General features: G+C 43.1%; 1 protein-coding gene across 1 annotated transcript; it reads left to right on the top strand.

The window, feature by feature from the left end:
* Nucleotides 1-15,920: 15,920 nt before the first annotated feature.
* LOC115123532 (ATP-binding cassette sub-family E member 1) lies at nt 15,921-25,906 on the top strand. Its single transcript, XM_029652878.2, has 19 exons — nt 15,921-16,056; nt 16,922-17,075; nt 17,295-17,380; nt 17,502-17,599; nt 17,722-17,839; nt 18,090-18,227; nt 18,343-18,412; nt 20,016-20,112; nt 20,204-20,293; nt 20,680-20,801; nt 22,413-22,486; nt 22,745-22,892; nt 22,974-23,033; nt 23,416-23,474; nt 23,729-23,839; nt 24,114-24,256; nt 24,464-24,586; nt 24,971-25,082; nt 25,224-25,906. The coding sequence occupies exons 2-19, from the start codon at nt 16,973-16,975 to the stop codon at nt 25,269-25,271; spliced, it is 1,800 nt and encodes a 599-aa protein (XP_029508738.1). The 5' UTR covers nt 15,921-16,056; nt 16,922-16,972; the 3' UTR covers nt 25,272-25,906.
* Nucleotides 25,907-27,321: the final 1,415 nt, after the last annotated feature.

Raw genomic sequence — 27,321 nt, forward strand, 5'->3', positions numbered from 1 at the left:
CAAAGATATGTGCAAGAGATTAGAACGGACAGTGTCGCTCCTTGCATCTCTAGAGTATGTCATTGACACTACAACACCAGTTGGATATGCTTTCTCTTTCTCTGTGTCTCCTAGGAAACGGGTGTGAAAAGCTGAAGCATGTGTATGAACTATATCACTGGTTGAAATGCCAAAGTTCTTCAGATTTAGTCAGAGAAAGCTTAGTGGTTGAGTTATGGTACCGCAGCAGATGTGTGCTGCGTGAATGTGTATGTGTGTGTTTAAACAGTACCAGTCAAAAGTTTGGACACACCTACTCATTCCAGGGTTTTTCTTTATTTGGGCAATTTTCTACATTGTAGAATAATAGTGAAGACATCAAAACTATGAAATAACACATATGGAATCATGTAGTAACCAAAAAAGTGTTAAACAAATCAGAATGCATTATAGCCAATCAGTTGTGTTGTTACAAGGTAGGGGTGGTATACAGAAGATAGCCCTATTTGGCAAAAGACCAAGTCCATATTTTGGCAAGAACAGCTCAAATAAGCAAAGAGAAACGACAGTCCATCATTACTTTAAGACATGAAGGACAGTCTATCCGGAAAATTTCAAGAACTTTGAAAGTTTCCTCAAGTGCACTCGCAAAAACCATCAAGCGCTATGATGAAACTGGCTCTCACAAGGACCGCCACAGGAAAGAAAGACCCAGAGTTACCTCTGCTGCAGAGAATAAGTTCATTAGAGTTGCCAGCCTCATAAATTGCAGCCCAAATAAATGCTTTACAGAGTTCAAGTAACAGACACATCTCAACATCAACTGTTCAGAGGAGACTGCATGAATCAGGCGAATTGCTGCAAAGAAACCACTACTAAAGGACACCAATAAGAAGATGAGACTTGATTGGTCCAAGAAACACACCTCCAGGCTGTGTAAGGGCTATTTGACCAAGGAGATGGATTGAGTGCTGCATCAGATGCCCTGGGCGCCACAATCACCCGACCTCAACCCAATTGAGATGGTTTGGGATGAGTTGGACCGCAGAGTGAAGGAAAAGCAGCCAACAAGTGCTCAGCATATGTGGGAAATCCTTCAAGACTGTTGGAAAAGCATTCCAGGTGAAGCTGGTTGAGAGAATGCCAAGAGTGTGCAAAGCTGTCATCAAGGCAAAGGGTGGCTACTTTGAAGAATAAAAAATTATGACAAATATTTAATATTTAACATGTGTTATTTCATAGTTTTGATGTCTTCACTATTATTTTACAATGTAGAAAAAAGTACAAATAAAGAAAAACCTTACATTTTGACTGGTACTGTATGTCTGTCTGTGTGTTTATGTGCGCTGCCACCCAGCACACTGTTTGTCATACCTTCGTCAAAATCTCAGAGCAGCTGAACTTGTTCAACAGTCTTGCATCGTCCTCATTCTCATGCCCATATGTACATACAATCCATCTTGCTCTTTCTCTCTCGCTTTCCCTCTACTTTCTCTCGTTCTCTATCTATCTAAATATATATAGATCTTTCTCTCTCCTTCCTCTTTCCCGTCTCTCTCCTTCCCATCACTTTCTCTTTTTGTCTCTCTCTTTCGCTCTCTAGCTCTCTCTGTCTCGCTCTGTCTCTCTCTCTTGCTTTCGTGTCGCTCTCTCTCTCTCGCACCTTCCTCTATCCATTTTCCCTCGCAGCAGTAATCACTGATGAATGTCATGGTGGTCCCTGAAGCGAGGCTGTCCGACCATGTGGAGATACTGCTAGGTGTTATCTGCTGGGTAGACTGGGATGGCCCATGGTGGCGGCTGTGTGTGTGTGTGTGTGTGAATCACGTCAGTGTAAGTGAATTTAAACACATCTGTCCATTATCTACATGGATACACAGACAGTGGCTGGTCCCCAAGGCCAGGGACAGAGACTATCACCAGGCAGCACAGTTTTCTCCAAGGGAACTCCCTCTCAGTGGATCTATGTAGCTATAGTGATCTCAACATATCACTGCCATTTGTATCATAATATTATTGCCAAATGGAGTGGACAATAACATTTTCCTATTCTACTGTTTTATATTGTTTTATATTACATTGTTCCATATTCCATTGTTTTATGTTCTATTGTTTTATATTATATTGTTTCATATTCTATTGTTTTATATTCTATTGTTTCTTATTATATTATTTTATATTCTATTGTTTCATATTCTATTGTTTCATATTCTATTGTTTCATATTCTATTGTTTCATATTCTATTGTTTTCTATTATATTGTTTCATATTCTATTGTTTCTTATTCTATTATTTTCTATTCTATTGTTTCCTATTCTATTATTTTCTATTATATTGTTTCATATTCTATTGTTTTATATTCTATTGTTTCTTATTCTATTATTTTCTATTCTATTGTTTCCTATTCTATTATTTTCTATTATATTGTTTCATATTATATTGATTCATATTATATTGTTTTCTATTCTATTATTTTCTATTCTATTGTTTCACATTCTATTGTTTCATATTATATTGTTTCATATTATATTATTTTCTATTCTATTGTTTCATATTCTATTGTTTCATATTCTATTGTTTCATATTCTATTGTTTTCTATTCTATTGTTTCCTATTTTAATATTTTCTATTCTATTGTTTCACATTCTATTGTTTCATATTCTATTCTATTATCATAAAAAAAAGAAATTATGCTCAACTTTGTCTTTCCTTCACTCCAATTATAATACTTGTTGACATCACCTTTCCTCTCTTCCAATAGTTTATTATTTTTAGGTGGGTGTATGTGATGTTTCACTTCCCTGTCTGAACGAGGCAACGATGCCAATATTGAAAGCAGCAGGTTTCTCTTATCAACTACACCAACAGGACTGTGTGTGTGTGTGTGTGTGTGTGTGTGTGTGTGTGTGTGTGTGTGTGTGTGTGTGTGTGTGTGTGTGTGTGTGTTGTGTGTTGTGTGTTGTGTGTTGTGTGTTGTGTGTTGTGTGTTGTGTGTTGTGTGTGTGTGTGTGTGTGTGTGTCCATTCACTAGTATGTGGGTGGTATAGGGCTCATATCTTTTCTCTGGGTGGTCATATTTGGAGAACATGAAGTCCAAAAAAGGAAAGTGCATTTGCTGGGCGATGTGAGTATTTTCGTCTGTATCTAAACTCTTGCAGGCAGCATAAATCTTCTTAATTCCTATTAACAATTTAATGAATCTTTCTTAGAATTTCTGTTTCTCAGAATGTATATTTAGCTTTCATAGAAAAAGGAAGTAGAGGATTTTTTTGCAGGATAATTTATTGTTTAGTGTTGGGAATACCATCATGTCAAGAAAACAGCAGAGAAAGTAGAGAGGTCCTGAAAGAACCGAGTTACGGAGGGCAGCCAGGCTGGGGGTGAGGGTGGGGGGTGGGGAGGGTTAGAAGGGGTGAGGGGTGGGAGGTATGAATGCTCTAGCTTCTTGACCTCTTAGCATTAGAAGTGTTGTAAGGTCAAACCCCAGTGATGACAAGCTGAGCTGGTATTTAAAGTGGTCTCGCAGCAGCACCTCCATTCTCCCCATCCCGGGTGTCTGTGTCGTATTATGTGTGACTTATGTGTGTGTGTGTTTGGGGGAGTCCTGCTCCTTGTGCGGAGTAGGTGGGCAGGGGTTACCCTGTGGGGTTCTGGAGCCAGTAGAGCTTTCTTTCTCCATTGTTTAGAAGGCTGAGGAGCCGAAGGGGGCCGTAGGGTCTGTGGGCCAGCCAGTATTGATGCTGAAGGTATTGGTGGGCACAGCAGGGTCCACAGTGTGTGGAGGCTTATACCCCTGGAGGAACTGAGGTGACAGGGGGGTGGGTGAGGTGAAAGTAATTACAGATGATATAAGGACCAAAAGAGAGTAAATTGATTAAAGAAAATGGGTGACCAGGAAGTAAGGGGTCTTTGTTTTCTCTTCAATTAAATCAAATGTCTTGGTGGTCCTTGTCTCTCTCGCTCTCTCTACTTCTCTCTCCTCTTTCTCTCTCCTTCTCAGCCCTGATCCGTGGGGGTGAAACTCTGTCATCATATCCCAGCAGGACATTGGGGAACAGGGAGTATGGCTGAGGTAGAGGTACTGGGTTTGGGTGGGTGAGGTGAGGTGCGGTGGTGTGGGGTGGAGGTTGGTGAATGGTGTGTGATTTCTTGGAAGGTGGTCAAGTTTGGAGAGGTGATGTGATGATGATTGATTGCTGGACTACAAGCTCTCCTGAGAGGCAGATTGTGATCATGTGAGTTTATGCTACTGTACACTACAGATTTAGGATCTTAATTTGAGCCAGTAAGAAAATTATCCTGCAGCAACAGGAAATGTGAATTATTATGTGGATTATAATTAACATAATTAACATTTTAAAGTGGAAATAACAAACTTTAAAAGCCTTTTTAAACCTTGAATGCACCACCAGTTTGCATTTCCTGCTATACAGGAAAACTCTCAGCAACAAGAGAGTGATCAAATTAAGATCCTACATCTGTAGAGAGACATGTTGAAAGGACACCAGCAGGCTCCAACATACAGGAATGGTGCTAGAGTGAATATATAGAGTAGTGTCAGTGCATACACAGTACATATGATGGGGGAAAACTGTACACAATGTATTCTTGGTCGTTTTATTGTAAGGCATTTGCATTTCAAGCACTTAAAACATGTTTACTTTGAATGCTGCATTCAGTGTGGTCTCCAGAATTTCTCTCTCAAAGGAATGTCCACCCAAAATATACATGAAAACTTTCCTGTAAAGCCAGTAAAACCGTACATGAGTTTGTAATATGTGTGAATTATACGCATGTGGAAAAAATATGTATCCACCCGCCAACTAGTCCTGCGTCCCTCAACAAAACATTTAAAATCATGTCCCTCCCTCTCTCTGCCCCGTAAAACTATTCATATTGTATGCTCGCTCGCGTATGCCAAGCAAGAAACGGAACGAAAGAAGAGAGGGGGGGGGAGAAAAGGGAACAACAGGTTGTCAGTGTGGCTCACAACAAAATAGCATTTCCCCCCTCCAGCATAGCCTCCACAGATGTTTCATTCAGCCTGATGGCAGCCAGGCAGGCCACTCTAAGAAGTGCTCCAGCCCCTGACGGAATTCAGCCCCATTGTGCCGCTTAAGGAGGGCAGCCCGGCCCGCTGTTTACTGCTAGTCCCCCCTCCTCTCCCTCCTACCCCCTCCCTCTGCCCCTCTGCGTGTTAGCAGGGGGAACAATTGGGGAGGGCCCTGTCTTAGAGCGGGGCGGTGCGGCGGGTCACAGAATGGGCTGTGAATCTGTGTGCCTCTGAATCCTCCGGGTGGGTGGTCCGGCCGGCTCTCTCCCCATCCCTCCTCCTCCCCTCCTCCTATGCTCCCCTCCCCAACACCTCCGAGGAGAGCGATTAGCTCATCCACTCGGCCCAGGCCAGCCCCACCAGCTACAGAGCTCCAGATCCCCAGCCACACAGCCTGGGCTTGTGATGTGACGATAAGTGGCCCGGGGACTTGGCCATGGTGGGGTCTCTATTCAGGCCTAGATTAGCAGTCCCCAGTCGGCCCCCGCGCAGGCCGGGCCCCAATAGTCTGCTGCTGGAGGGCCGCGGTGGCTCTCTGAACCAGGCTGGAGACTGGGTGGCAGTTAACACTAATCTGGGCTGCTGCTTACCTCTGGCATGGGGAAATAAACAGTCATAAATTAACCTTCACCCCTCTGCTTCTGACACACACACGCAGGGACATACACACACGCACAGACACGTGTGCACAGGCACGCATGCGCGCACACATTAATGCACGCATATGTGCGCGCACACACACACACACATTCTCTGTCCCATGAGAATAGAATATCCATTCCTACTGTAGTAGAGGCCTAGAGAGAAAAGGGTTTCTCCAGTATAGAATTTCTAATTATTGTGAAATTAGAAAATAAATGTCTGCATTATTCTTTATCTAGATGTATTAATCTTATTTCAGTCTTGAGTGTTCTTCATTTATATTTGTCAAAATGAAGCTAAAAAGAGAGCTTACACAATAAGCACAAACCTCACTCCACAAAGACCTCCCAAACACCACTACAATTTAAGAAAACCACATATGGTTTATTTCTATTTCAACTGTTTTTCTGCCTGTTGTTTTTACATAGAAATCTGCTAAACAGACCTTGACTCTCTGGGTTTGGAATTTCCCCTCAGTCTGAGATATACTTTTAGATACAATATAGCAACTGAGTCATTTCAATGGACAATATAGAGACCCTTAGTTTGCAATGTCTCAACTAGAACACACAAGGGACATGGGATATTCAACAACAATTTGCAGTACTTTGAATAATAATTGAACTTCACCACCATAAAGAGCGTACCTGTAATGTATAATTCATTTTTGTCAAATTTATAGGAAAGACTATTCATCCTATCCAGTACCAAGCTGGCTGGTTTCCTTAGTGAACGCTGACACCTAGAGAGAGGAAAGTAGTACTGCACTATCCATGACTTGCGCAAACAATGGCAGTTTAGAGTTTGGGTCCTACAGGAAGTAAACTGTCAATGCTCAGCCTCTAATAACATTCCTAGTTTCATCTAATATCATCATTACAAGGTTAGTCCAAAAAGTAATCAAGTACAGCTCTACTATTGTTTAGCTATTAGCTCTACTGCTGACAGTGTCATGATGTCACACATAGACTTGAGAGCATTCGGTTCAGGGGACCCGTTGCCTAGCTCCCAGTACTGTGTGCTGGTGTGTTTATTGTGTAGCACTTTGCTCTAAACACCAGGGATACAATGGAGTGGCTGTCACTCTCAATGTCCATGTGCCACATCTGGATGACTGAGGGCTAAATCATATTAGCTCAATACTGGAGGTTACACAGTTCTCTTTGCTCAGTATAGATCCATAGATAGATCCACGGATGATGCAATCGCCACCGTACTGCACACTGCCATATCCCATCTGGACAAGAGGAGGTGAAAAGCTTCAAGTTCCTCGGCGTACACATCACTGACAATCTGAAATGGTCAACCCACACAGACAGTGTGGTGAAGAAGGTGCAACAGAGCCTCTTCAACCTCTGGAGGCTGAAGTAATTTGGCTTGCCCCTATAGACCCTCACAAATCTTTACAGATGCACCATTGAAAGCATCCTGTCGGGTATCACCGCCTGGTATGGCAACTGCACCATCCGCAACCTCAGGGCTCTCCATTATTTGGTATTTTAATAAGATCGCCATTAGCTGTTGCAAAAGCTTCCTGTGGTCCACATAAAACATGAAACATGACATAATACAGAACATTAATAGACAAGAACAGCTCAAGGACAGAACTACATAAAACATTTGTATAAAGGCACACGTAGCCTACATATCATCACATACACACAAACTATCTATGTCAAATAGGGGAGAGGCGTTGTCCTGTGAGGTGTTGCTTTATCTGTTTTTTGAAACCAGGTTTGCTGTTTATTTGGCTCTATATAATACTGTTCGCTGTCTTGAATTTGGGGACTGTGAAAAGACCCCTGGTGGCATGTCTGACGGGGTAAGTGTGTGTGTCAAAGCTGTGTGTAAGTTGACCATGCAAACAAGTTGGGATTTTCAACACACTGTTTCTTATAAAAAGAAGAAGGGATGCAGTCAGTCTCTCCTCAACTCTTAGCCAAGAGAGACTGGCATGCATAGTATTTATATCAGCCCCTCTGATTACAATGAAGAGCAAGATGTGAGGCTCTGTTCTGGGCCAGCTGCAGCTTAACTAGGTCTTTCCTTGCAGCACTCGACCACACGACAATAATCAAGATAACACAAAACTAGAGCCTGCAGAACTTGCTTTTTGGAGTGTGGTGTCAAAAAAGCAGATCTCTTTACTACGGAGAGATCTCTCCCCATCTTTACAACTATTAAATCTATATGTTTTGACCATGACAGTTTACAATCTAAGGTAACGCCAAGTAATTTAGTCTCCTCAACTTGTTCAACAGCCACACCATTCATTCCTAGATTCAGCTGAGGTGTAGAACTTAGGGAATGATTTGTACCAAATACATTGCTCTTAGTTTTGGAGATGTTCAGGACCAGTTTATTACTGGCCACCCATTCCAAAACAGACTGTTTGTTAAGGGTTTCAGTGACTTCATTAGCTGAGTTTGCATATATGGTTGAATCATTAGCATATATGGACACACATGCTTGGTTTAATGCCAGTGGCAGGTCATTGGTAAAAATAGAAATGCTATTTCACCACACTTTCATGTTTGACGTTAGAGAAGCTTCCATTAAAGAAAACCCTTTGAGTTCTAGTCGATAGATAGCTCTGAATCCACTCCATGGATGAGTGTTCCTGTGCAGGAACCAAATCAGTGGAAATTGTAGAGCGCCACCTATAGTTTTTGATAAAACTCAAACTTTCATTAAAACACACATGCAAGGTGCTGAATTAAAGCTACACTCGTTGTGAATCTAGCCACCAAGTCAGATTTGTAAAATGCCTTTCGGCGAAAGCATGAGAAGCTATTATCTGATAGCATGCACCCCCCAAAATATCTGAACGTCACCTAAACAACAGATTTTGCGGTAGCCGGCGCTACACAAAACGCAGAAATAAAATATAAAACATTCATTACCTTTGACGAGCTTCTTTGTTGGCACTCCTATATATCCCATAAACATCACAATTGGGTCTTTTTCCCGATTTAAATCCGTCATTGTATAGCCAAAATGTCATTTTCTGAAGACCGGTCTGATCCAGGAATATTCCCCTTTACAAGACGCAACGTCACTTTTTAAAATTACAAAAGTTGCCTATAAACTTTTACAAATCACTTCAAACTACTTTTCTAAACCAACTTTACGTATTAATAAACGTTAATAATCTATCAAATTGATCACGGGGCGATCTGTATTCGATAGCAACAAGTCTTGAAATCATCGTCCATGTTTTCACTTTCATAACATCCTGCGGTGCGCCCCAAGACAGGAAGTGCCTATACGTCAACTAACCAAGGATAAAGCAGCCATGAAATGCCAGTACTGGCGACATCGTGTGGAAGCTGTAGGCATTGTATTGGGAACCTCATTAATTTCTGTCGCCTTAGACAATACATTGACTGGCGGATGAATATATTTTTTTTTCCCTGGGATTTTTACTCCTAAACACGTTCCTAAACACGTTCTGTTATAGCCACAGACACCAGTTTTAGAGACTTCAGAGTGTTTTCTATACACACATACTTATCATATGCATATACTATATTCCTGGCATGAGTAGCAGGACTTTGAAATGTTGCGCGATTTTTAACAAAAAGCTGCGAAAATTCGCATCATCTATAACAGGTTAAAGAAAACCCTTTGAGTTCTAGTCGATAGATAGCTCTGAATCCACTCCATGGAAAAAGCCATAACACATTTGTTTTTACAACAACAGGTTATGGTCAATAATATCAAAGGCTGCACTGAAATCTAACAGTACAGCTCCCATAATATTCTTATTATCAATTTCTTTCAACCAATCAACAGTCATTTGTGTCAGTGCAGTACATGTTGAGTGCCCTTCTCTATAAGCATGCTGAAAGTCTGTTGTTAATTTGTTTACAGAGAAATGGCATTGTATTTGGTCAAACACAATTTTTTCCAAAAGTTTGCTAAGTGCTGGCAGCAGGCTGATTGGTCTGCTGTTAGAACCAGAAAGGACATTTTACCACTCTTGGGTAGCGGAATTGCTTTGGCTTCCCTCCAGGCCTGAGGACAAACACTTTCCTCCAGGCTCAGATTAAAGATATGACAGATAGGAGTGGCTGTAGAGTCAGCTACCATCCTCAGTAGCTTTCCATCTAAGTTGTCAATGCCAGGAGGTTTGTCATTATTGATTTTACCACCTCTCCCACACTAACTTTTTATGCAAGAATACTGTTCGTTATTGGCATTTCCTGCCTAAATTTGCCCACATTGACAATGAAGTAATGATTAAAGTAATTGGCAACATCAAATGGTTTTGTGATGAATAAGCCATCTGATTCGATGAAAGTGGAGTTGAATTTGTCTTTCTGCCCATAATTTAATTGAAAGGACCCCAAAGTTTTTTTCCATCATTCTTTATATATTTATTTCTTTAACGAGTTCGAAGAAGGGATATACTGCTTTCCCTGGAACAGGCCCAAATCCCCGTCATTTGCATGAAGAAAAGACGGAGAAAAGGGTGGCGGAGGTTGGGCTGCCTCCTGAGAATTCATAGGCGAGCGGGTAAACTCTCACTACCATACATTCTATTGGTGAGTTGGGCGTGAGTTGTGGTGGGTAGTCTATGTTATTTTTTCTATGTTATATTTCTATGTCTTGGCCTGGTATGGTTCTCAATCAGGGACAGCTGTCTATCGTTGTCTCTGATTGAGAACCATACTTAGGTACCCTTTTCCCCACAACTGTTTTGTGGGAAGTTAACTTTGTCTTTGTTCAGGGCACATAGCCCAAAGTTTCATGGTTTGGTTTTTGTTCTTCGTTTTGTCGGCGTCATTTTTTAATAAAGAGAAAATGTACGCTTACCATGCTGCACCTTGGTCCAGTCCTTCCAACAGCCGTGACAGAACTTCCCACCACCAACGGACCAAGCAGCATGGTAAGGTGGACTCCTGGCCATGGGAGGACGTTCTGGATGGCAAGAGAGTCTACACATGGGAGGAGATCCTGGCGGAAAGGGATCGCCTTCCATGGGAACAGGTGGAGGCAGCTAGGAGAGCAGAGGCAGCCGGAGAAAGGAACCAGCGGTATGTGGGAACACGGCTGGCAAGGAAGCCCGAGAGGCATCCCCAAAAAATGTTTGGGGGAGGCACACGGGGAGTGTGGCAGAGTCAGGAAGGAGACCTGAGCCAACTTCCCGTGCTTACCGTGGCGAGCATGGGACTAGTCAGGCCCCGTGCTATGGGGTGATGCGCACGGTACCGAGGCTGAGTATTCACAGGCCGGTATGCGCGATGCCAGCGTCCCCAATTTGCCGGGGGGAAGCTGGCATCCAACCAGAACGGGTGGGGCCAGCTCTGCGCTCGAGACCGCCAGTGCGCCTCCACGGCCCAGTGTATCCTGTGCCTCCTGCCCGCACTCGCCCTGAGGTGCCACCAGTGCCGGCACCACGCACCAGGCCTACAGTGCGCCTCGGCAGGCCAGAGCCACCCGTCTGTCCTGAGCTGCCAGAGCCGCCCGTCTGTCCTGAGCGGCCAGAGCCGCCCGTCAGTCAGGAGCTACCAGAGCCCCCCGTCAGTCAGGAGCTGCCAGAGCCGCCCGTCAGTCAGGAGCCGCCCTTCACTCCGGTGCAGCCGGAATCGCCCTTCACTCCGGCACTGCCGGAGTCTCCCGCCTGTCCGGTGCTGCCGGAATCTCCCGTCCATTCGGGGCCTGCTTTAGGGGTCCCCAGTCCGAGGTCGGCGGCGAGGGTCGCCGCACCAATGGCGCCACATAAGTGGGCCAAGATAATGGTGGAGTGGAGTCCACGTCCCGCTCCAGAGCCGCCACCGCGGACAGACGCCCACCCAGACTGTCCCCTATAGGTTCAGGTTTTGCGGCCGGAGTCTACACCTTTGGGGGGAGGGTACTGTCACATTCTGACCTTAATTTCTTTTTATGTCTTTGTGTTAGGTTGGTCAGGGCGTGAGTTGGGGTGGGTAGTCTATGTTTTTTTATTTTTTTTATTTTATGTTATATTTATATGTCTTGGCCTGGTATGGTTCTCAATCAGGGACAGCTGTCTTATCGCTGTCTCTGATTGAGAACCATACTTACAGTGGGGCAAGTATTTAGTCAGCCACCAATTGTGCAAGTTCTCCCACTTAAAAAGATGAGAGAGGCCTGTAATTTTCATCATAGGTACACTTCAACTATGGCAGACAAAATGAGAAAAATAAATCACATTGTAGGATTTTTTATGAATTTATTTGCAAATTATGGTGGAAAATAAGTATTTGTGCACATAGCCCAAAGCTTCACGGTTTGGTTTTTGTTCTTCGTTTTGTCGGCATCATTTTTGAATATAGAGAAAATGTATGCTTACCATGCTGCACCTTGGTCTAGTCCTTCCAACAGCCGTGACAGTACACATGTGATACATGATGTTGTTCCTGTAGTGTTTGTAAACACCCTGGTAGGTTGATTAATAACCTGAACCAGACTACAGGCACTGGTTACAGTGAGAAGCTTCCTCTTGAGTGGACAGCTTGATGAAAACCTGTCAATATTCAGGTCCCCAAGAAAGTATATCTTTCTGTTTACATCACATACACTATCAAGCATTTCACACATATTATTTAGTTACTGACTGTTAGCGCTTGGTGGCCTATAGCAACACCCCAAAAGAAAAGGCTTTAGATGTGCCATGTGAACCTGCAACCACAACACTTCAATAACACTTGACATAAGATCTTCTCTTAGCATTACAGGGATATGGATCTGAATATATATAGCAACACCTCCCCCATGAGCATTCCTGTCTCTTCTATAGATGTTATATCCTTGTATTGCTACTGCTGTATCATCAAATGAATTATCTGAGTCTCAGAAATGGCTAATATAATAATGTTATCTGATGTTAGCAAGTTATTGATTTCCTTAACCTTATTTCTAAGGCCACGTATATTAATATGGGATATTTACAGCCCTTTCCTGTGTAGCTTATTAGAGATAGACATAATATGGAAAAGAGCAAACAAAGCAAGAGAAAAGAATATACATTCAACGGTCCATTAATCAATTGGTGTGTGTGTGCTGTGTGTGTGCTGTGGGGTTGAAACTACGAACCCATAAGCTTGGCTCTCTCATCCCTTCCAGACTTCTGGGAGGGAGGGTGGACAATGAGCCTGTCATAGCAGATGTAAGCAATGTCCCCACGCGCTCTGGCAGCTTTCATGACTGGGAAAAGTTATTTCCTCTTCTGGTGCACAGCTTCAGGACAGTCCTCGTTGAGGAAGATACAGTATATGTTCCTCCCAAATTCTTGGCACTTTCCAGAACAGCTACCTTCTCCTTGAACCTCAGGAACTTGACCACTATCGGCCTGGGCCTGTCACTTACGCTGGTAGTGGGTTTTCCAGTCCTGTGGGCGCCCTCACTTTGTCCTCAGACTCCGTCCAGGTCTCATGTGGAGATTCTACAATTGCATCCACAACCATGTTATTCCGCATTGATTGTCCCTTGAGATTTATCCGTCAATGTTTTCATGGATTCAAGGATTCACATACAGAACTGATGTCCTCTCTCGATGACTTACAGATTGCTGTCATCTTGCCATTCTCCTGTTTCAACTCATCAAGCTGACCCTGGGAGAACTGCAAGCTGTTCTTCAGGTCCTGGACCTCTCTGGTCAGATCGTCCAGTCTTTTATTCGTTGAATAAGGCTGGTGCGGTCTTCCCAATGCATCACTGGAGGCACACTGTCTGCCCTCCAGGACCCGGTGTCAGGAAGGCCAAGAAGATCATCAATGACCTCAGCCACCCGAGCCACTGACTGTTAACCCCGCTATCATCCAGAAGGCGAGGTTAGTACAGGTGCATCAAAACTGGGACAAAGAGACTGAAAAACATATTTTATCTCAAGGCCATTAGACTGTTATTTAACAGCCATCACTATCCGGCCTCCCCCCAGTACCCTTCCCTGAACTCAGTCACTGTCACTAGCCGGCTACCACCCGGTTACTCAACACTGCACCTTAGAGGCTGCTGCCCTATGTACATAGACATGGTCACACTGGTCACTTTAATAATGTTTACATACTGTTTTACCCATTTCATAGGTATATACTGTATTCTAGTCAAGGCCATCCTAATTAACTATTGCTTTACATATAGTATTCTCAGATTTACTAAATATTCTATCCACATACTGTCCAAAATGTCTATTATTTCAGCCGAACCAATTGCTGACAGGTGTATAAAATCAGGCGCACAGCCATGCAATCTCCATAGACACAAGTTGGCAGTAAAATGGCCTTACTGAAGAGCTCAGTGACTTTCACCATCATAGGACGCCACCTTTCCAACAAGTCAGTCAAATGTCTGTCTTGCTTTAGCTGCCCTGGTCAACTCTAAGTGCTGTTATTGTGAAGTGGAAACGTCTATGAGCATCAATGGCTCAGCCGCAAAGTGGTAGCCCACACAAGCTCACAGAACGGGACCGCCGAGTGCTGAAATGCGTAGCGCGTAAAAATCATCTGTCCTCATTTGCAACACTCACTACAGAGTTCCAAACTGCCCCTGGAAGCAACATCAGCACAATAACTGTTCATCTGGAGCTTCATGAAATGGATTTCCACGGCCGAGCAGCCGCACACAAGCCTAAGATCACAATGCCCAATGCCAAGCGTTGGCTGAAGTGGTTTAACGTTCGCCACCATTGGACTCTGGAGAAGTGGAAACACGTTCTCTAGAGTTATAAAAATATACGCTTCAACATCTGGCAGTCCGACAGACAAATCTGTATTTGGCGGATGCCAGGAGAACGCTACCTGCCCCAATGCATAGTGGCAACTGTAAAGTTTAGTGGAGGAGGAATAATGTTCTGGAATAATGTTTTTCATGTTTTGGGCTAGGCCCCTTAGATCCAGTGAATGGAAATCTTAATGCTACAGCATACAATGGCATTCTAGACCATGCTGTGCTTCCAACTTTGTGGCAACAGTTTGGATAAGGCCCTTTCCTGTTTCAGCATGACAATGCCCCTGTGCACGAAGCAAGGTTCATACAGAAATGGTTTGTCAAGATTTGCATGGAATAACTTGACTGGCCTGCACAGAGCCCTGACCTAAACCCCATCAAACAACTTTGGGATGAATTGGAATGCCTATTGCGAGCTAGGCCTAATCGCTCATCATCAGTGCTGACCTCACTAATGCTCTTGTGGTTGAATGGAGGCAAGTCCCCCGCAGAAATGTTCCAACATCTAGCAGCAGGTAGCCTAGTGGTTAGAGCATTGGGCCAGTAACCGAAAGATTGCTGAATTGAATCCCCGAGCTGACAAGGTAAAAAATATGTTGTTCTGCCCCTGTTCCCCGGGTGCTGAAGACATGGATGTCTATTAAGACAGCCCCCCGCACCTCTCTGATTCAGAGAGGTCGGGTTAAATGCGGAAGACACATTTCAGTTGAAGGCATTCAGTTGTACAACTGACTTGGTATGCGTTTTCCTTCCCAGAAGAGTGAAGGCTGTTATAGCAGCAAAGAGGGGACCATCTCATTCCATGATTTTGGAATGAGATGTTTGACTAGCAGGTGTCCACACACATTTTGGTCAGATACTCCGGATTCTTACATTGCTCATCCTAATATTTCAATATTTCTTAATTCCATTCATTTAGTTTTAGATGTGTGTATTGTTGTGTATTTTTTTAGATATTCTGCACTGTTGGAGCTAAGAACACAAAAGTTTCGCTAGACTCGCAATAACATCTGCTAAATATATGTATGTGACCAATTAAATTACATTTGGTCTGATTTGAGTAGGCCTATGGTGGTTTAAGGATACTCACTTTGTCTCATTCTGCATTTTGATACAGTATGTGCCATGAAGACACCAGTTGCACTGCAGCCAGAGATGCCTTCAAAATACATTTTCCTATATGATAAATACATTATGATTCATATTTCTAAACATCTTAGCATCAATGGGCCTATGTAGTTAAAATAACTTGTTTTCGATAAGTAACATATTTCCCTTTTATTCATTTGATGGCATGGTGAAGCCATTGACACACTTTTATTTATTAAATTAAGCCATTGTATCTTAGAGGTAAAATTATACATCAGCTTGAGTTTACATTGAAGGCCTCACAAATTCAATTAAACATTTCTGATCATACACTTCAATTTATTTTTATGAATGTCTAACAGATGTTCTGCGTTGCCATCACCTCAAATAACCTATTCCCACTTTTTATTCTCGTAGATTCCCTACGTCACAGCGACGCATGGCTGGACGTCGCTAAACTTTACGCATGGGAGCGCCATTTTTCTCCCGGCGTTCTGTCCCTGTTGTGAACACGTTGTTTAATAAAACACCGTGGTAAAACGACACTTTAAAACCAAAAATATCATACCTGGAGGACAGAAACACCCGAAGAGTGTTTCTGGGTGAGTCGGATTGATATATAAATTATATTAATGACAAACTTGTCAAATAACATTTTAATGGGCTGCTTTTCCAGCTAGCTAGCTAACAGAGCTAGCTTAAACGTCAGCACTGTGCGTTAGCCAATTAGCTAGCTAACGTTAACTTGCTAGCTAGTGTATCATAGCCGCATCTGTTTTCACATGACAGCTGTTCGTTCATTTGATAGTTTATAACTGACACTTAAATTACGTGTTTAATTATAGGTCACTGATACTAGTACGCTGGCTAGCTAGTTTGTATAGCCAACAGTGTCGCCTGCCAGCTGATTTGGATGAAGTTACCGTTAGGGTAACGTAGCTAGCTAGGGTAAACTAAGTGTTGGTTGACAAACTTGCTAATGTAGCTAGCTAAACTGTCAGTGGCATACGCACTGCTCAGCTAGTCTCGGTCTCTTTGCTAATCGCTATCATTGTTTCATATTTCAGTGTTACTCGTTATCTAGTTGTACCTACTAAGTTATAACGTTATCCATCTTGCTTTCTTGTCTCGAAGTGGGAGATGGATACGAGAGAGAAATAGCTAGATACATTCTTCTCTCTTGCCTCACCCAGATTTGGGGCACACACTTAATGTGTTGTGAAATATGTTGTGAATGTATTGTAATGTTTTTAAAATTGTATAACTGCCTTAATTTTTCTGGACCCCAGGATGAGTAGTTACTGCCTTGGCAGCAGCTAATGGAAATCCATAATAAAGACAAATAGTAATTTACAGGCCATTTCTGTATTCAATCATCCAAACTGTTATTAGTCTGACTCACTGTCTCTGCAGACGCTACAGGCCTAACCCTTGTCTGATCTAAACTCTCATATCTCTGTATCGCAGTACTCTGGGGAGGGATTCTGCTCCGCCAAGAATTGACAAGAGGCAGGCAGAATGTCGGAGAAAAACACCAGAATCGCCATTGTGAATCATGACAAATGCAAGCCAAAGAAATGCCGGCAAGAGTGCAAAAAGAGTTGCCCTGTGGTTCGGATGGGTAAGACTTGTGTTGCATCCTTTCCTACTGTGCTGAACCTCGTACTTGAATCTAGGCCTATTATAATATCACTGACACATACACTATAACTAATTCCTCCGGGTCTTGAGGCAGTAGCCTAAACAATAATGCCTCAAGTTATGTACAGTTGAAATGGTCCATGTTGACTTTTTTCAAGACTCAATTGTCATTCATCTTTGTAATCTTTTTGTCTTGCAGGCAAACTGTGCATAGAAGTCACAGCTCAGAGCAAAATTGTGTGGATTTCCGAATCGCTCTGTATCGGTTGTGGCATCTGTGTCAAGGTAAAATCGTAACAAAATGACTGACACGCTATTGATAGGAGATGTGGACGAGTAGTTTTTTCTTTATGCATTTTCCTTCAGTCCTGATTACTTAGCACTGACTTCTTTTTTGAAATTCCAGAAATGTCCATTTGGGGCCTTGTCTATTGTCAACTTGCCAAGCAACCTCGAGAAAGAGACAACTCACAGATACTGTGCCAACTCCTTCAAGTTGCATAGGTGGGTTACTTTTCAAGGTAAAGAGAGCTGTGTTTGTCTCATAGACCTGTAGGCCTAATCTCAATGAATGTTTGTTTCTCTCTTGAATCCATGGACTGTACTTGTGCAATATTCCATTCCAGATTACCCATTCCCAGACCTGGAGAGGTTCTGGGACTTGTGGGCACCAACGGAATCGGGAAATCTACGGCGCTGAAAATTCTGGCTGGAAAACAGAAGCCTAACTTGGGGAAGTTCGATGTAAGTGTGTAACTATTAGTTTTATGACACAGCCTTGTAGAGAATGTAGCCAGATGTCTAATACATTATTATCTAGCTTTACAATGTTTAAAGGGTCACTTATGTCCCTCTGCATAATTATGTCAGCAGAATGACCTTACAATGTCAGCTAAATGACTGAAATGCAACTAGTTACTAAAACACTGTGCTGTGTTACCATCGCTCTTATCCCTAGTTTCAAAAGCTCAATTCTCTCCCGTTCCTCCACCAGGCTCCACCAGACTGGCAGGAGATCCTGACCTACTTCCGTGGCTCTGAGCTCCAGAACTATTTTACCAAGATCCTGGAGGATGACCTGAAAGCCATCGTCAAGCCCCAGTACGTTGACCAGATCCCCAAGACTGTCAAGGTCAGTCAAGCCTGTGGGTGTGGGTTCAGACCTGTAGAAATGAATGTGGGGATACACAGATCTGTACAGAATTGTTGTCTGACGGGCTAACAGTAGTGCTGTGTTCTGCCACTAGGGGACTGTGGGCTCCATTCTGAGCAGGAAAGACGACTCCAAGACTGAGACCATCGTCTGTGAGCAGCTTGGTAAGTTTAGATTGGTTTCTCACCTTGTCTTTTCTCTTCTTGTCTATAATTTGTGTATATGTAATCTTAACTCTTTCCATTTATGTTTTAAAAAATGTTCCTTTTGACTAGAGGTCGACCGATTTATTGGAGGACCAAAAAAAGCCAATCCCGATTAATTGTCCGTTTTTTAAAATTATATATATATATTTTTATTATTACATTTTTATTATTTTATTATTACATTACAGCATTACTGAATGAACACTATTTTAACATAATATAATACACCAATAAAATCAATTTAGTCTCAAATAAATAATGAACCCTGTTCAATTTGGTTTAAATAATGCAAAAAAGTGTTGGAGAAGTAAAAGTGCAATATGTGCCATGTAAAAAAAGCTAACGTTTAAGTTCCTTTTAACACGCGTCTTCAGTATTCCCAGGTAAGAAGTACTTATTATAAGACTCTTTCGCTCTATACCATTTGTATTTCATATACCTTTGACTATTGGATGTTCTAATAGGTACTTTAGTATTGCCAGCCTAATCTCGGGAGTTGATAGGCTTGAAGCCATAAACAGCGCAATGCTTGAAGCACAGCGAAGAGCTGCTGGCAAATGCAGGAAAGTGCTGTTTGAATGAATGCTTACAAGCCTTCTGCTGCCTACCACCGCTCAGTCAGACTGCTCTATCAAATCATTGACTTAATTATAATGTAATAACACACAGAAATACGAGCTTTAGGTCATTAATGTGGTCAAATCCGTAAACTATCATTTCAAAAACAAAACGTTTATTCTTTCAGTGAAATACGGAACCGTTACGCATTTTATCTAATGAGTGGCGTCCCTAAGTCTAAATATTGCTGTTACATTACACAACCTTCAATGTTATGTCATATTCATGTACAATTCTGGCAAATTAATTACGGTCTTTGTTAGGAAGAAATGGTCTTCACACAGTTCGCAACGAGCCAGGTGGCCCAAACTGCTGCATATACCCTAACTCTGCTTGCACAGAACGCAAGAGAAGTGACACAATTTCCCTAGTTAAAATAAATTCATGTTAGCAGGAAATGTTAACTAAATATGCAGGTTAAAAAATATATACTGATTTTAAGAAAGGCGTTTATGTTTAGGTACACATTGGTGCAACAACAGTGCTTTTTTCACGAATGCACTTGTTAAATCACCCGTTTGGCGAAATAGGCTGTAATTTATCATTGAATCAACAGGCACCATATCGATTATATGCAACGCAGGACAAACTAGATACACTAGTAATGTCATCAACCATGTGTAGTTAACTAGTGACTATATTAAGATTGTTCTTTTTAATAAGATAACTTTAATGCTAGCTAGCAACTTACCGTGGCTCCTTGCTGCACTTGCGTAACAGGTAGTCGGACTGCCACGCAGTCTCCTCGTGGAGTACAATGTAATTGGCCATAATCGGGTGTCCAAAAATGCTGATTACCGATTGTTATGAAAACTTGAAATCGGCCCTAATTAATCACCCATTGCGATTAATCGGTCGACCTCTACTTGACCCACTTCTACAGTGAAGTTGTCAGTAAAATATACAATTTGGCCAGTTGTTTATTTAATCTCTCCTGTCCCAGATCTGACTCATCTCAGGGAGAGGAATGTGGAGGACCTATCAGGAGGAGAGCTGCAGCGCTTTGCCATCGCTGTGGTCTGCATCCAGAGAGCAGACATGTAAGTCAACAGCACCAGCTTCAGTGGAAGCCATCCAAGACTGAATATGTTGTGGTTCTTAACGCGGCTCTCTTTATGTGGTTCCTTCCAGCTTCATGTTTGACGAGCCGTCCAGTTACCTGGATGTTAAGCAACGTCTAAGAGCTGCCGTCACCATCCGCTCCCTCATCTCCCCAGACAGGTCTGTTACATTACATGATGCTCTCATTAGAAACCTGGGTCCTGTTCAAAAGGGCATACAGTAGCAAAGTGTTTTGCAACGGAAAAAGAAAAACCATAGTTTCTCATTGGACAAATTCAGGCAGTACTGCTATATTCCTAGTAAACACCAACCTGGTAGTTCCTCCCTATTTCACTTGGTTTACTTTTGGTTTTATGCCTACTTGAATATTATCCACTGTTCCATCAAAATCAAATTTATTTATATAGCCCTTCGTACAGCAGCTGATATCTCAAAGTGCTGTACAGAAACCCAGCCTAAAACCCCAAACAGCAAGCAATGCAGGTGTAGAAGCAGATTTTTCTTGTCTTGTAGACTCTTGACTCTTGTTTTGTCCACTCTCCCAGATACATCATAGTGGTGGAACATGACCTGAGTGTGCTGGACTACCTGTCTGACTTCATCTGCTGTCTGTACGGAGTGCCCAGCGCCTATGGAGTGGTCACTATGCCCTTTGGAGTTAGGGAAGGTAGGACCCTAAACACTTCATACTACACCATAAACACCACGCGGTCTGTAAGGAGTGTCCAGTGCTTATGGAGCGGTCACTGTGACCTGTGGAGTCAGGGAAGGTAGGACCCTAAACGCTTCATACTACACCATAAACACCACGCGGTCTGTAAGGAGTGTCCAGCGCCTATGGAGTGGTCACTATGCCCTTTGGAGTTAGGGAAGGTAGGACCCTAAACACTTCATATTACACCATAAACACCACGCGGTCTGTAAGGAGTGTCCAGTGCTTATGGAGCGGTCACTGTGACCTGTGGAGTCAGGGAAGGTAGGACCCTAAACACTTCATACTACACCATAAACACCACGCGGTCTGTAAGGAGTGTCCAGCGCTTATGGAGCGGTCACTATGGCCTTTGGAGTCAGGGAAGGTAGGACCCTAAACACTTCATACTACACCATAAACACCACGCGGTCTGTAAGGAGTGTCCAGTGCTTATGGAGTGGTCACTATGCCCTTTGGAGTCAGGGAAGGTAGGACCCTAAACGCTTCATACTACACCATAAACACCACGCGGTCTGTAAGGAGTGTCCAGCGCTTATGGAGCGGTCACTATGGCCTTTGGAGTCAGGGAAGGTAGGACCCTAAACACTTCATATTACACCATAAACACCACGCGGTCTGTAAGGAGTGTCCAGTGCTTATGGAGCGGTCACTGTGACCTGTGGAGTCAGGGAAGGTAGGACCCTAAACACTTCATACTACACCATAAACACCACGCGGTCTGTAAGGAGTGTCCAGCGCTTATGGAGCGGTCACTATGGCCTTTGGAGTCAGGGAAGGTAGGACCCTAAACACTTCATACTACACCATAAACACCACGCGGTCTGTAAGGAGTGTCCAGCGCTTATGGAGCGGTCACTATGGCCTTTGGAGTCAGGGAAGGTAGGACCCTAAACACTTCATACTACACCATAAACACCACGCGGTCTGTAAGGAGTGTCCAGCGCTTATGGAGCGGTCACTATGGCCTTTGGAGTCAGGGAAGGCGAAACTACCTCTACCACCCTCTTACTTCATTCACAATGACGCCCTGGCTATTGGTATGTGTACTTTATTATTATTATTTGCATTGATATCAATGGATAAAGTATATCCTCAGTATCTGTCGACTTGATCTCTGCTACAGTAAACCCCCACTCTGACCCCACTAGGGGACTAACTCTAATGGGTCCGCTGCTGGTACAGACATTTCAAAGCCTTAAGGCCGTAGCCTAGCGCAGCACCCCATAGACCACCCCTCTGTCACTTACCCTCCAAATTGTATTTTTTTTTATTTTACCTTTATTTTACTAGGCAAGTCAGTTAAGAACAAATTCTTATTTTCAATGACGGCCTAGGAACAGTGGGTTAACTGCCTGTTCAGGGGCAGAACGACAGATTTGTACCTTGTCAGCTCAGGGATTCAAACTTGCAACCTTTCGGCTACTAGTCCAACGCTCTAACCACTAGGCTACCCTGCCGCCCACAATCTGTCAGTGGAGCATATCACCACAACCAATGCACACCTGTCCTGTTCACTTGACTACTTCACCTCTAACCCCAGGCCTCCTCCGCTCCTTTCTCCAGGCATCAACATCTTCCTGGACGGCTATGTGCCCACGGAGAATCTGCGCTTCAGGGAGATATCGCTGGTGTTCAAGGTAATGTGATACAATTAAGCCTGATGATATGTGGCATATGGCCAATATACCACGGCAAAGGGCTGTTCTTATGCACAACGCAACGCAGTGCCACAAACCCCAGAGGTGACTTATTGGTATTATAAACTGGTTACCAACGTAGTTAGAGTAGTAAAAAGGTTATCTTTTTTGTCTTACCCGTGGAATATGGTCTTTCAGCCAATCAGCATTCAGGGCTCGAACCGTCCAGTTCATAATAATGTAGTAATACAACACTAGGTGGCGGAGACTGCCAACGAGGAGGAGATCAAGAGGATGTGCCACTACCAGTACCCCCACATGAAGAAGAACATGGGAGACTTTGCCCTGGAGATCCTGGAAGGAGAGTTCACTGACTCTGAGATCATGGTCATGCTGGGAGAGAACGGTGAGGAGGCAGGGGAGGAGTGTGTGTGTCTTTATCAACCAAGTTCCATATAATGACTTATTTCTAAATCCTCTCTTTCAGGGACGGGAAAAACCACGTTCATCAGAATGCTGGCTGGCCGTCTGAAACCAGATGAAGGGGGTAAATAACATTTGCATCGTCTAATTGCTGGAACCATGTACTCTAATATACACTGAGTGTACAAAACATTAGGAACACCTGCTCTTTCCATGACATAGACTGACCAGGTGAAAGCTATGATCCCTTATTGATGTCACTTGTTAAATCCACTTCAATCAGTGTAAATGAAGGGGAGGAGACAGGTTAATTAAGGATTTTTAAGCCTTGAGACAATTGAGACATGGATTGTGTATGTGTGCCTTGCAGAGAGTGAATGGGCAAGACAAAATATTTAAGTGGGACTGTTTTGAAGGCTAAAGGGGGTTGTGCAACACAATATTAGGTATTGTTTTGTACACTCTCGGTCCATTTTTTTCTAAAACATTTTCTATTACTTCCAAAGGGGAAGTGCCTATCCTGAACGTCAGCTACAAACCCCAAAAGATCAGCCCCAAATTCAAAGTAGGTACCAACCAGTCACTGCCTTGACAACTACACACCTTTAACAGACACCTGCCCCTCATCTCATGAGGACATCCTCATGTCCTCTGTCTGTAGGGTAGTGTGCCCCTCAGCCCCTGACTAACTTCCTCGTGTCGTCTGTCTCTGTAGGGTAGTGTGCCCCTCAGCCCCTGACTAACTTCCTCATGTCCTCTGTCTGTAGGGTAGTGTGCCCCTCAGCCCCTGACTAACTTCCTCATGTCCTCTGTCTGTAGGGTAGTGTGCGGGCTCTGCTCCATGAGAAGATCCGAGACGCCTACACTCACCCCCAGTTTGTGACTGACGTCATGAAGCCTATGCAGATTGAGAGCATCATCGACCAGGACGTAAGTTGTGCTTTCTGGGTTGTGTTCAGTTCTCATTGAATGTTTTGCAACAGTGCGAAATGGGGCGTTACTACTACCTGAACATGTCCATTAAGAACAGAATAAAACATGTCTGATGCAAATCACTTTGCTACACGGTGCCCCAATGGACCATGCACACTGGACCAGAGAATGAAAGCAAGCATTTCTTATTGGACATGTCCAGGTACTCCCTGTTTCAGTCCATTTTTCTCCGTTTGGTGTCTAATGAGCACCCCCCTGCTTGTCTCTGTAGGTCCAGAACCTGTCTGGAGGAGAGTTGCAGAGGGTGGCCATGGCCCTGTGTCTGGGGAAACCAGCTGATGTCTACCTGATAGACGAGCCCTCCGCCTACCTGGACTCTGAGCAGCGTCTCGTGTGTGCCAAGGTCATCAAAAGGTAATCACACACACTCTGATCCTAGATCTGTGGTTAGGGTGGGGTGAACTTCTACCTCCAGCAAAGCGATCCACCTCGTGCTGTACATTGCTCACAGCAGTACCATTCACAAACCCTGAATATGTTGTTTGACAGGAAATACAGAAACCCTACAACCTCTCAAACCTTAATGGACGCCATTGATTTTGATACATTCATTGTTTGTAGATTCATCCTCCACGCCAAGAAGACTGCGTTTGTGGTGGAGCACGACTTCATCATGGCCACCTACCTGGCTGACCGCGTCATTGTGTTTGACGGTATTCCCTCGCGAAGCACCGCTGCCAACACGTACGTTAACCATCCCCATCCATTTGGCATGAGTCTCATCCACTGATTTACCCAGCAGCATGACGTCTGCTGTTCTTATCTGTGGTGGCTATTAATATCTGCTGCTCTTATCTGGTGGCTATTAATATCTGCTGTTCTTATCTGTGGTGGCTGGCTAATGTTTTCTTCCTCTAACTTGATGGAACTCTTAGCTCCTTCTAACTGCTTATTGGGTGATTTTTAAGAAAACTGTCAAATCCTGACTGAAATTGATGTTCCAGTCTGACAAAGTGGTATTTTCATGACAAGACAGACTGAAATCATGCTAAGATATGGGTTGTTAGAACCCATGTTTAGCTCTTAAACAACTGTGTAACACGGGCCCGTCATCTTTTGACCTCTCAGGCCACAGACCTTACTCGCAGGGATGAACAAGTTCCTATCACAGCTGGAGATAACGTTCAGGAGAGACCCCAACAACTTCCGACCAAGGATCAACAAGATGAATTCCATAAAGGTACAGGGAAATACTGTGTTTAAAACCTACATTTTTATTTCCATCCCTTTTGTGCCTTTAGTAAACGTATTGACTTTCAGTAATTTCATTCAGCATCACTCCATTTTATTTCATTTGCTCTCTAATCTGTTGTTTATCTAGGATTGTGAACAGAAGAAGAGTGGGAACTACTTCTTCCTGGACGACTAAAGGACCAAACCCTCCCGCCATCAGAGAGACCTCCATGTCCATCCTCCTCAAGCCCTGACACCTGTATGGCTGTTCCAGTACCCACACTAGCATTCCATGCTACATTGCTCCATTCTAAGTGATGTTAGTGTAGGTATTTGGAACGTAGCCCTACCCTACTGGGCCCCCCCTTGGGCCGATGGCTTAGAGACCCAACCTGGGTGGACCACCAGAGTCATTCGTACGCGTGCACACACAGGGTGAGTTTGTTTTGCATTGCCTGGTGCACTGGGGTTTACATATTAGACCATTGGTCCTAAAGTGAAATCTTCAACCACCCGTGTGCACAGGGCTATGCAAAACAAACTCGCCCACACACACCTACCTTTGGGAGCCAAAGGAGTGTTTTATCAAAGAGTCATTCAATTCATGTCATTTTAAAATAGTATCTTATGAATAAACACCATTTCCTGAGTATGGTGGAGTTTTTTAAAAGTGAAATTGTGGGTTGTCCACAAGAGAGCAGCAGACTACTGCAGTTCGTTGGTTCTCCATCAGAAAATGGACATCTGAAGTAATACATAATCTATTTACTGGAATAAAGGCAATGTACCTTCATATTCTGCGGTTCAACAATTAAAAGTGTCTATACAGTTCTTGTCAATGTGTTATAGTTAATGATAATTGTTATTCCACAATTCAATTTGTCCTCCAGACTAAGAATCAAGTTTATAGCATTTACAGAGCAATTCTTACGTTGCCATACAGCTTTAAAGGAAAAATCCACCCAAGACCACAATTCCTTTAAATAACACTGTTAGAATGTTTTTTCGTGAACAAGTATTTATTTTGTCATTACAAGGTTGGTAGCAACATGTGGAAATCTGTTGCAGCTCAAGTCAACTACAAAACATGCAACGCTCAATGGGCTGGCTGGCGAGCTAGTAAACGTAGTAACATACAATAATACCAAAGTTAATATTAGCATGTGAAGTAGCTAGCTAGCTGTAAAATCGCCTAAACCAACTATCATGTAGGAGTCTTAAAATCTCACCAGGGGCTCGCAGTGTGACATTCGCAACGACACCCTGGACTAAAGAGGCAGACAAATAGAGACCCTCTGTTAAATTACACATTTCTCGGTGTAGGAATACCGCAACCTCCCACGTTATGACATCAGCCAGTATTGAAATCTGACATGTACAGTTTTGGGGAGTAATGGATTACATGTAATGTAATCGGTTACATGTAAGGGACTACAAAAAAACTACCCGTAATCCGTTACATTACCAGTAAAAATATTGTAATCAGATTAGATACTTTTGAAAAACTAGATGATTACTTTTAAATTCAGAAAGGATATTTGCGAAAAATCTTTGCCACTTCTGTTTTGTCAATGACATTCAAATCAGCATTGAAAAAAAGGTCGACTTTAAGTGTGTTTCTTGACACACCAAATGTGTTTGATGGATCGTGGGAAAAGAGTAGTAATAGTTTGGACTGTAGCCTAGAAAAGCCTGTCTTCCAATTGTGCGACTGCTGTCGGCAACCAATTTGAATAAACGCTTGGAGGCAAGGATGACAGCAGTGGTGTAGTATCCGTATCGCCGTAGATCACTTATTATTGATAGCACATTGATGTGAATCGCACTGCTGCTCTCATTTAGTGATTTGCGCCTTACGGGTTGTGGATGGCTGTTCACTAATCTAAATATTTTAACCCAATAATGGTTGATTTCAATAAATTTAAGCTGCCTATCAATCATTGCTTTTGAAACCAGTGGACAGCCAATGAAAAATGTGCTCTTGCAACAACTGCATAGTGCGGATCCAAGCCTATTGAATAAAAGGGGCTTTTATTGCTCAATGTAATTCATGCTGATAATTTAAAATATCCATTGTCCTAATGGACACATGCTTGAACTTGTACACCTTTGATAGACTTAAAAGGGGCAGTCTAGTGGCTACATCCATTTTGGATTTATAAATTGGAATTATATATCCATTGATTTTTGAAGAATATAATTTATAAAGAGAACCCAAAATATTAGCTTGTTTTATTCCAATGTTT

This window comes from Oncorhynchus nerka, linkage group LG18 (assembly GCF_034236695.1).
Source record: "Oncorhynchus nerka isolate Pitt River linkage group LG18, Oner_Uvic_2.0, whole genome shotgun sequence".
In the NCBI taxonomy this organism is placed as follows: Eukaryota; Metazoa; Chordata; class Actinopteri; order Salmoniformes; family Salmonidae; genus Oncorhynchus; species Oncorhynchus nerka.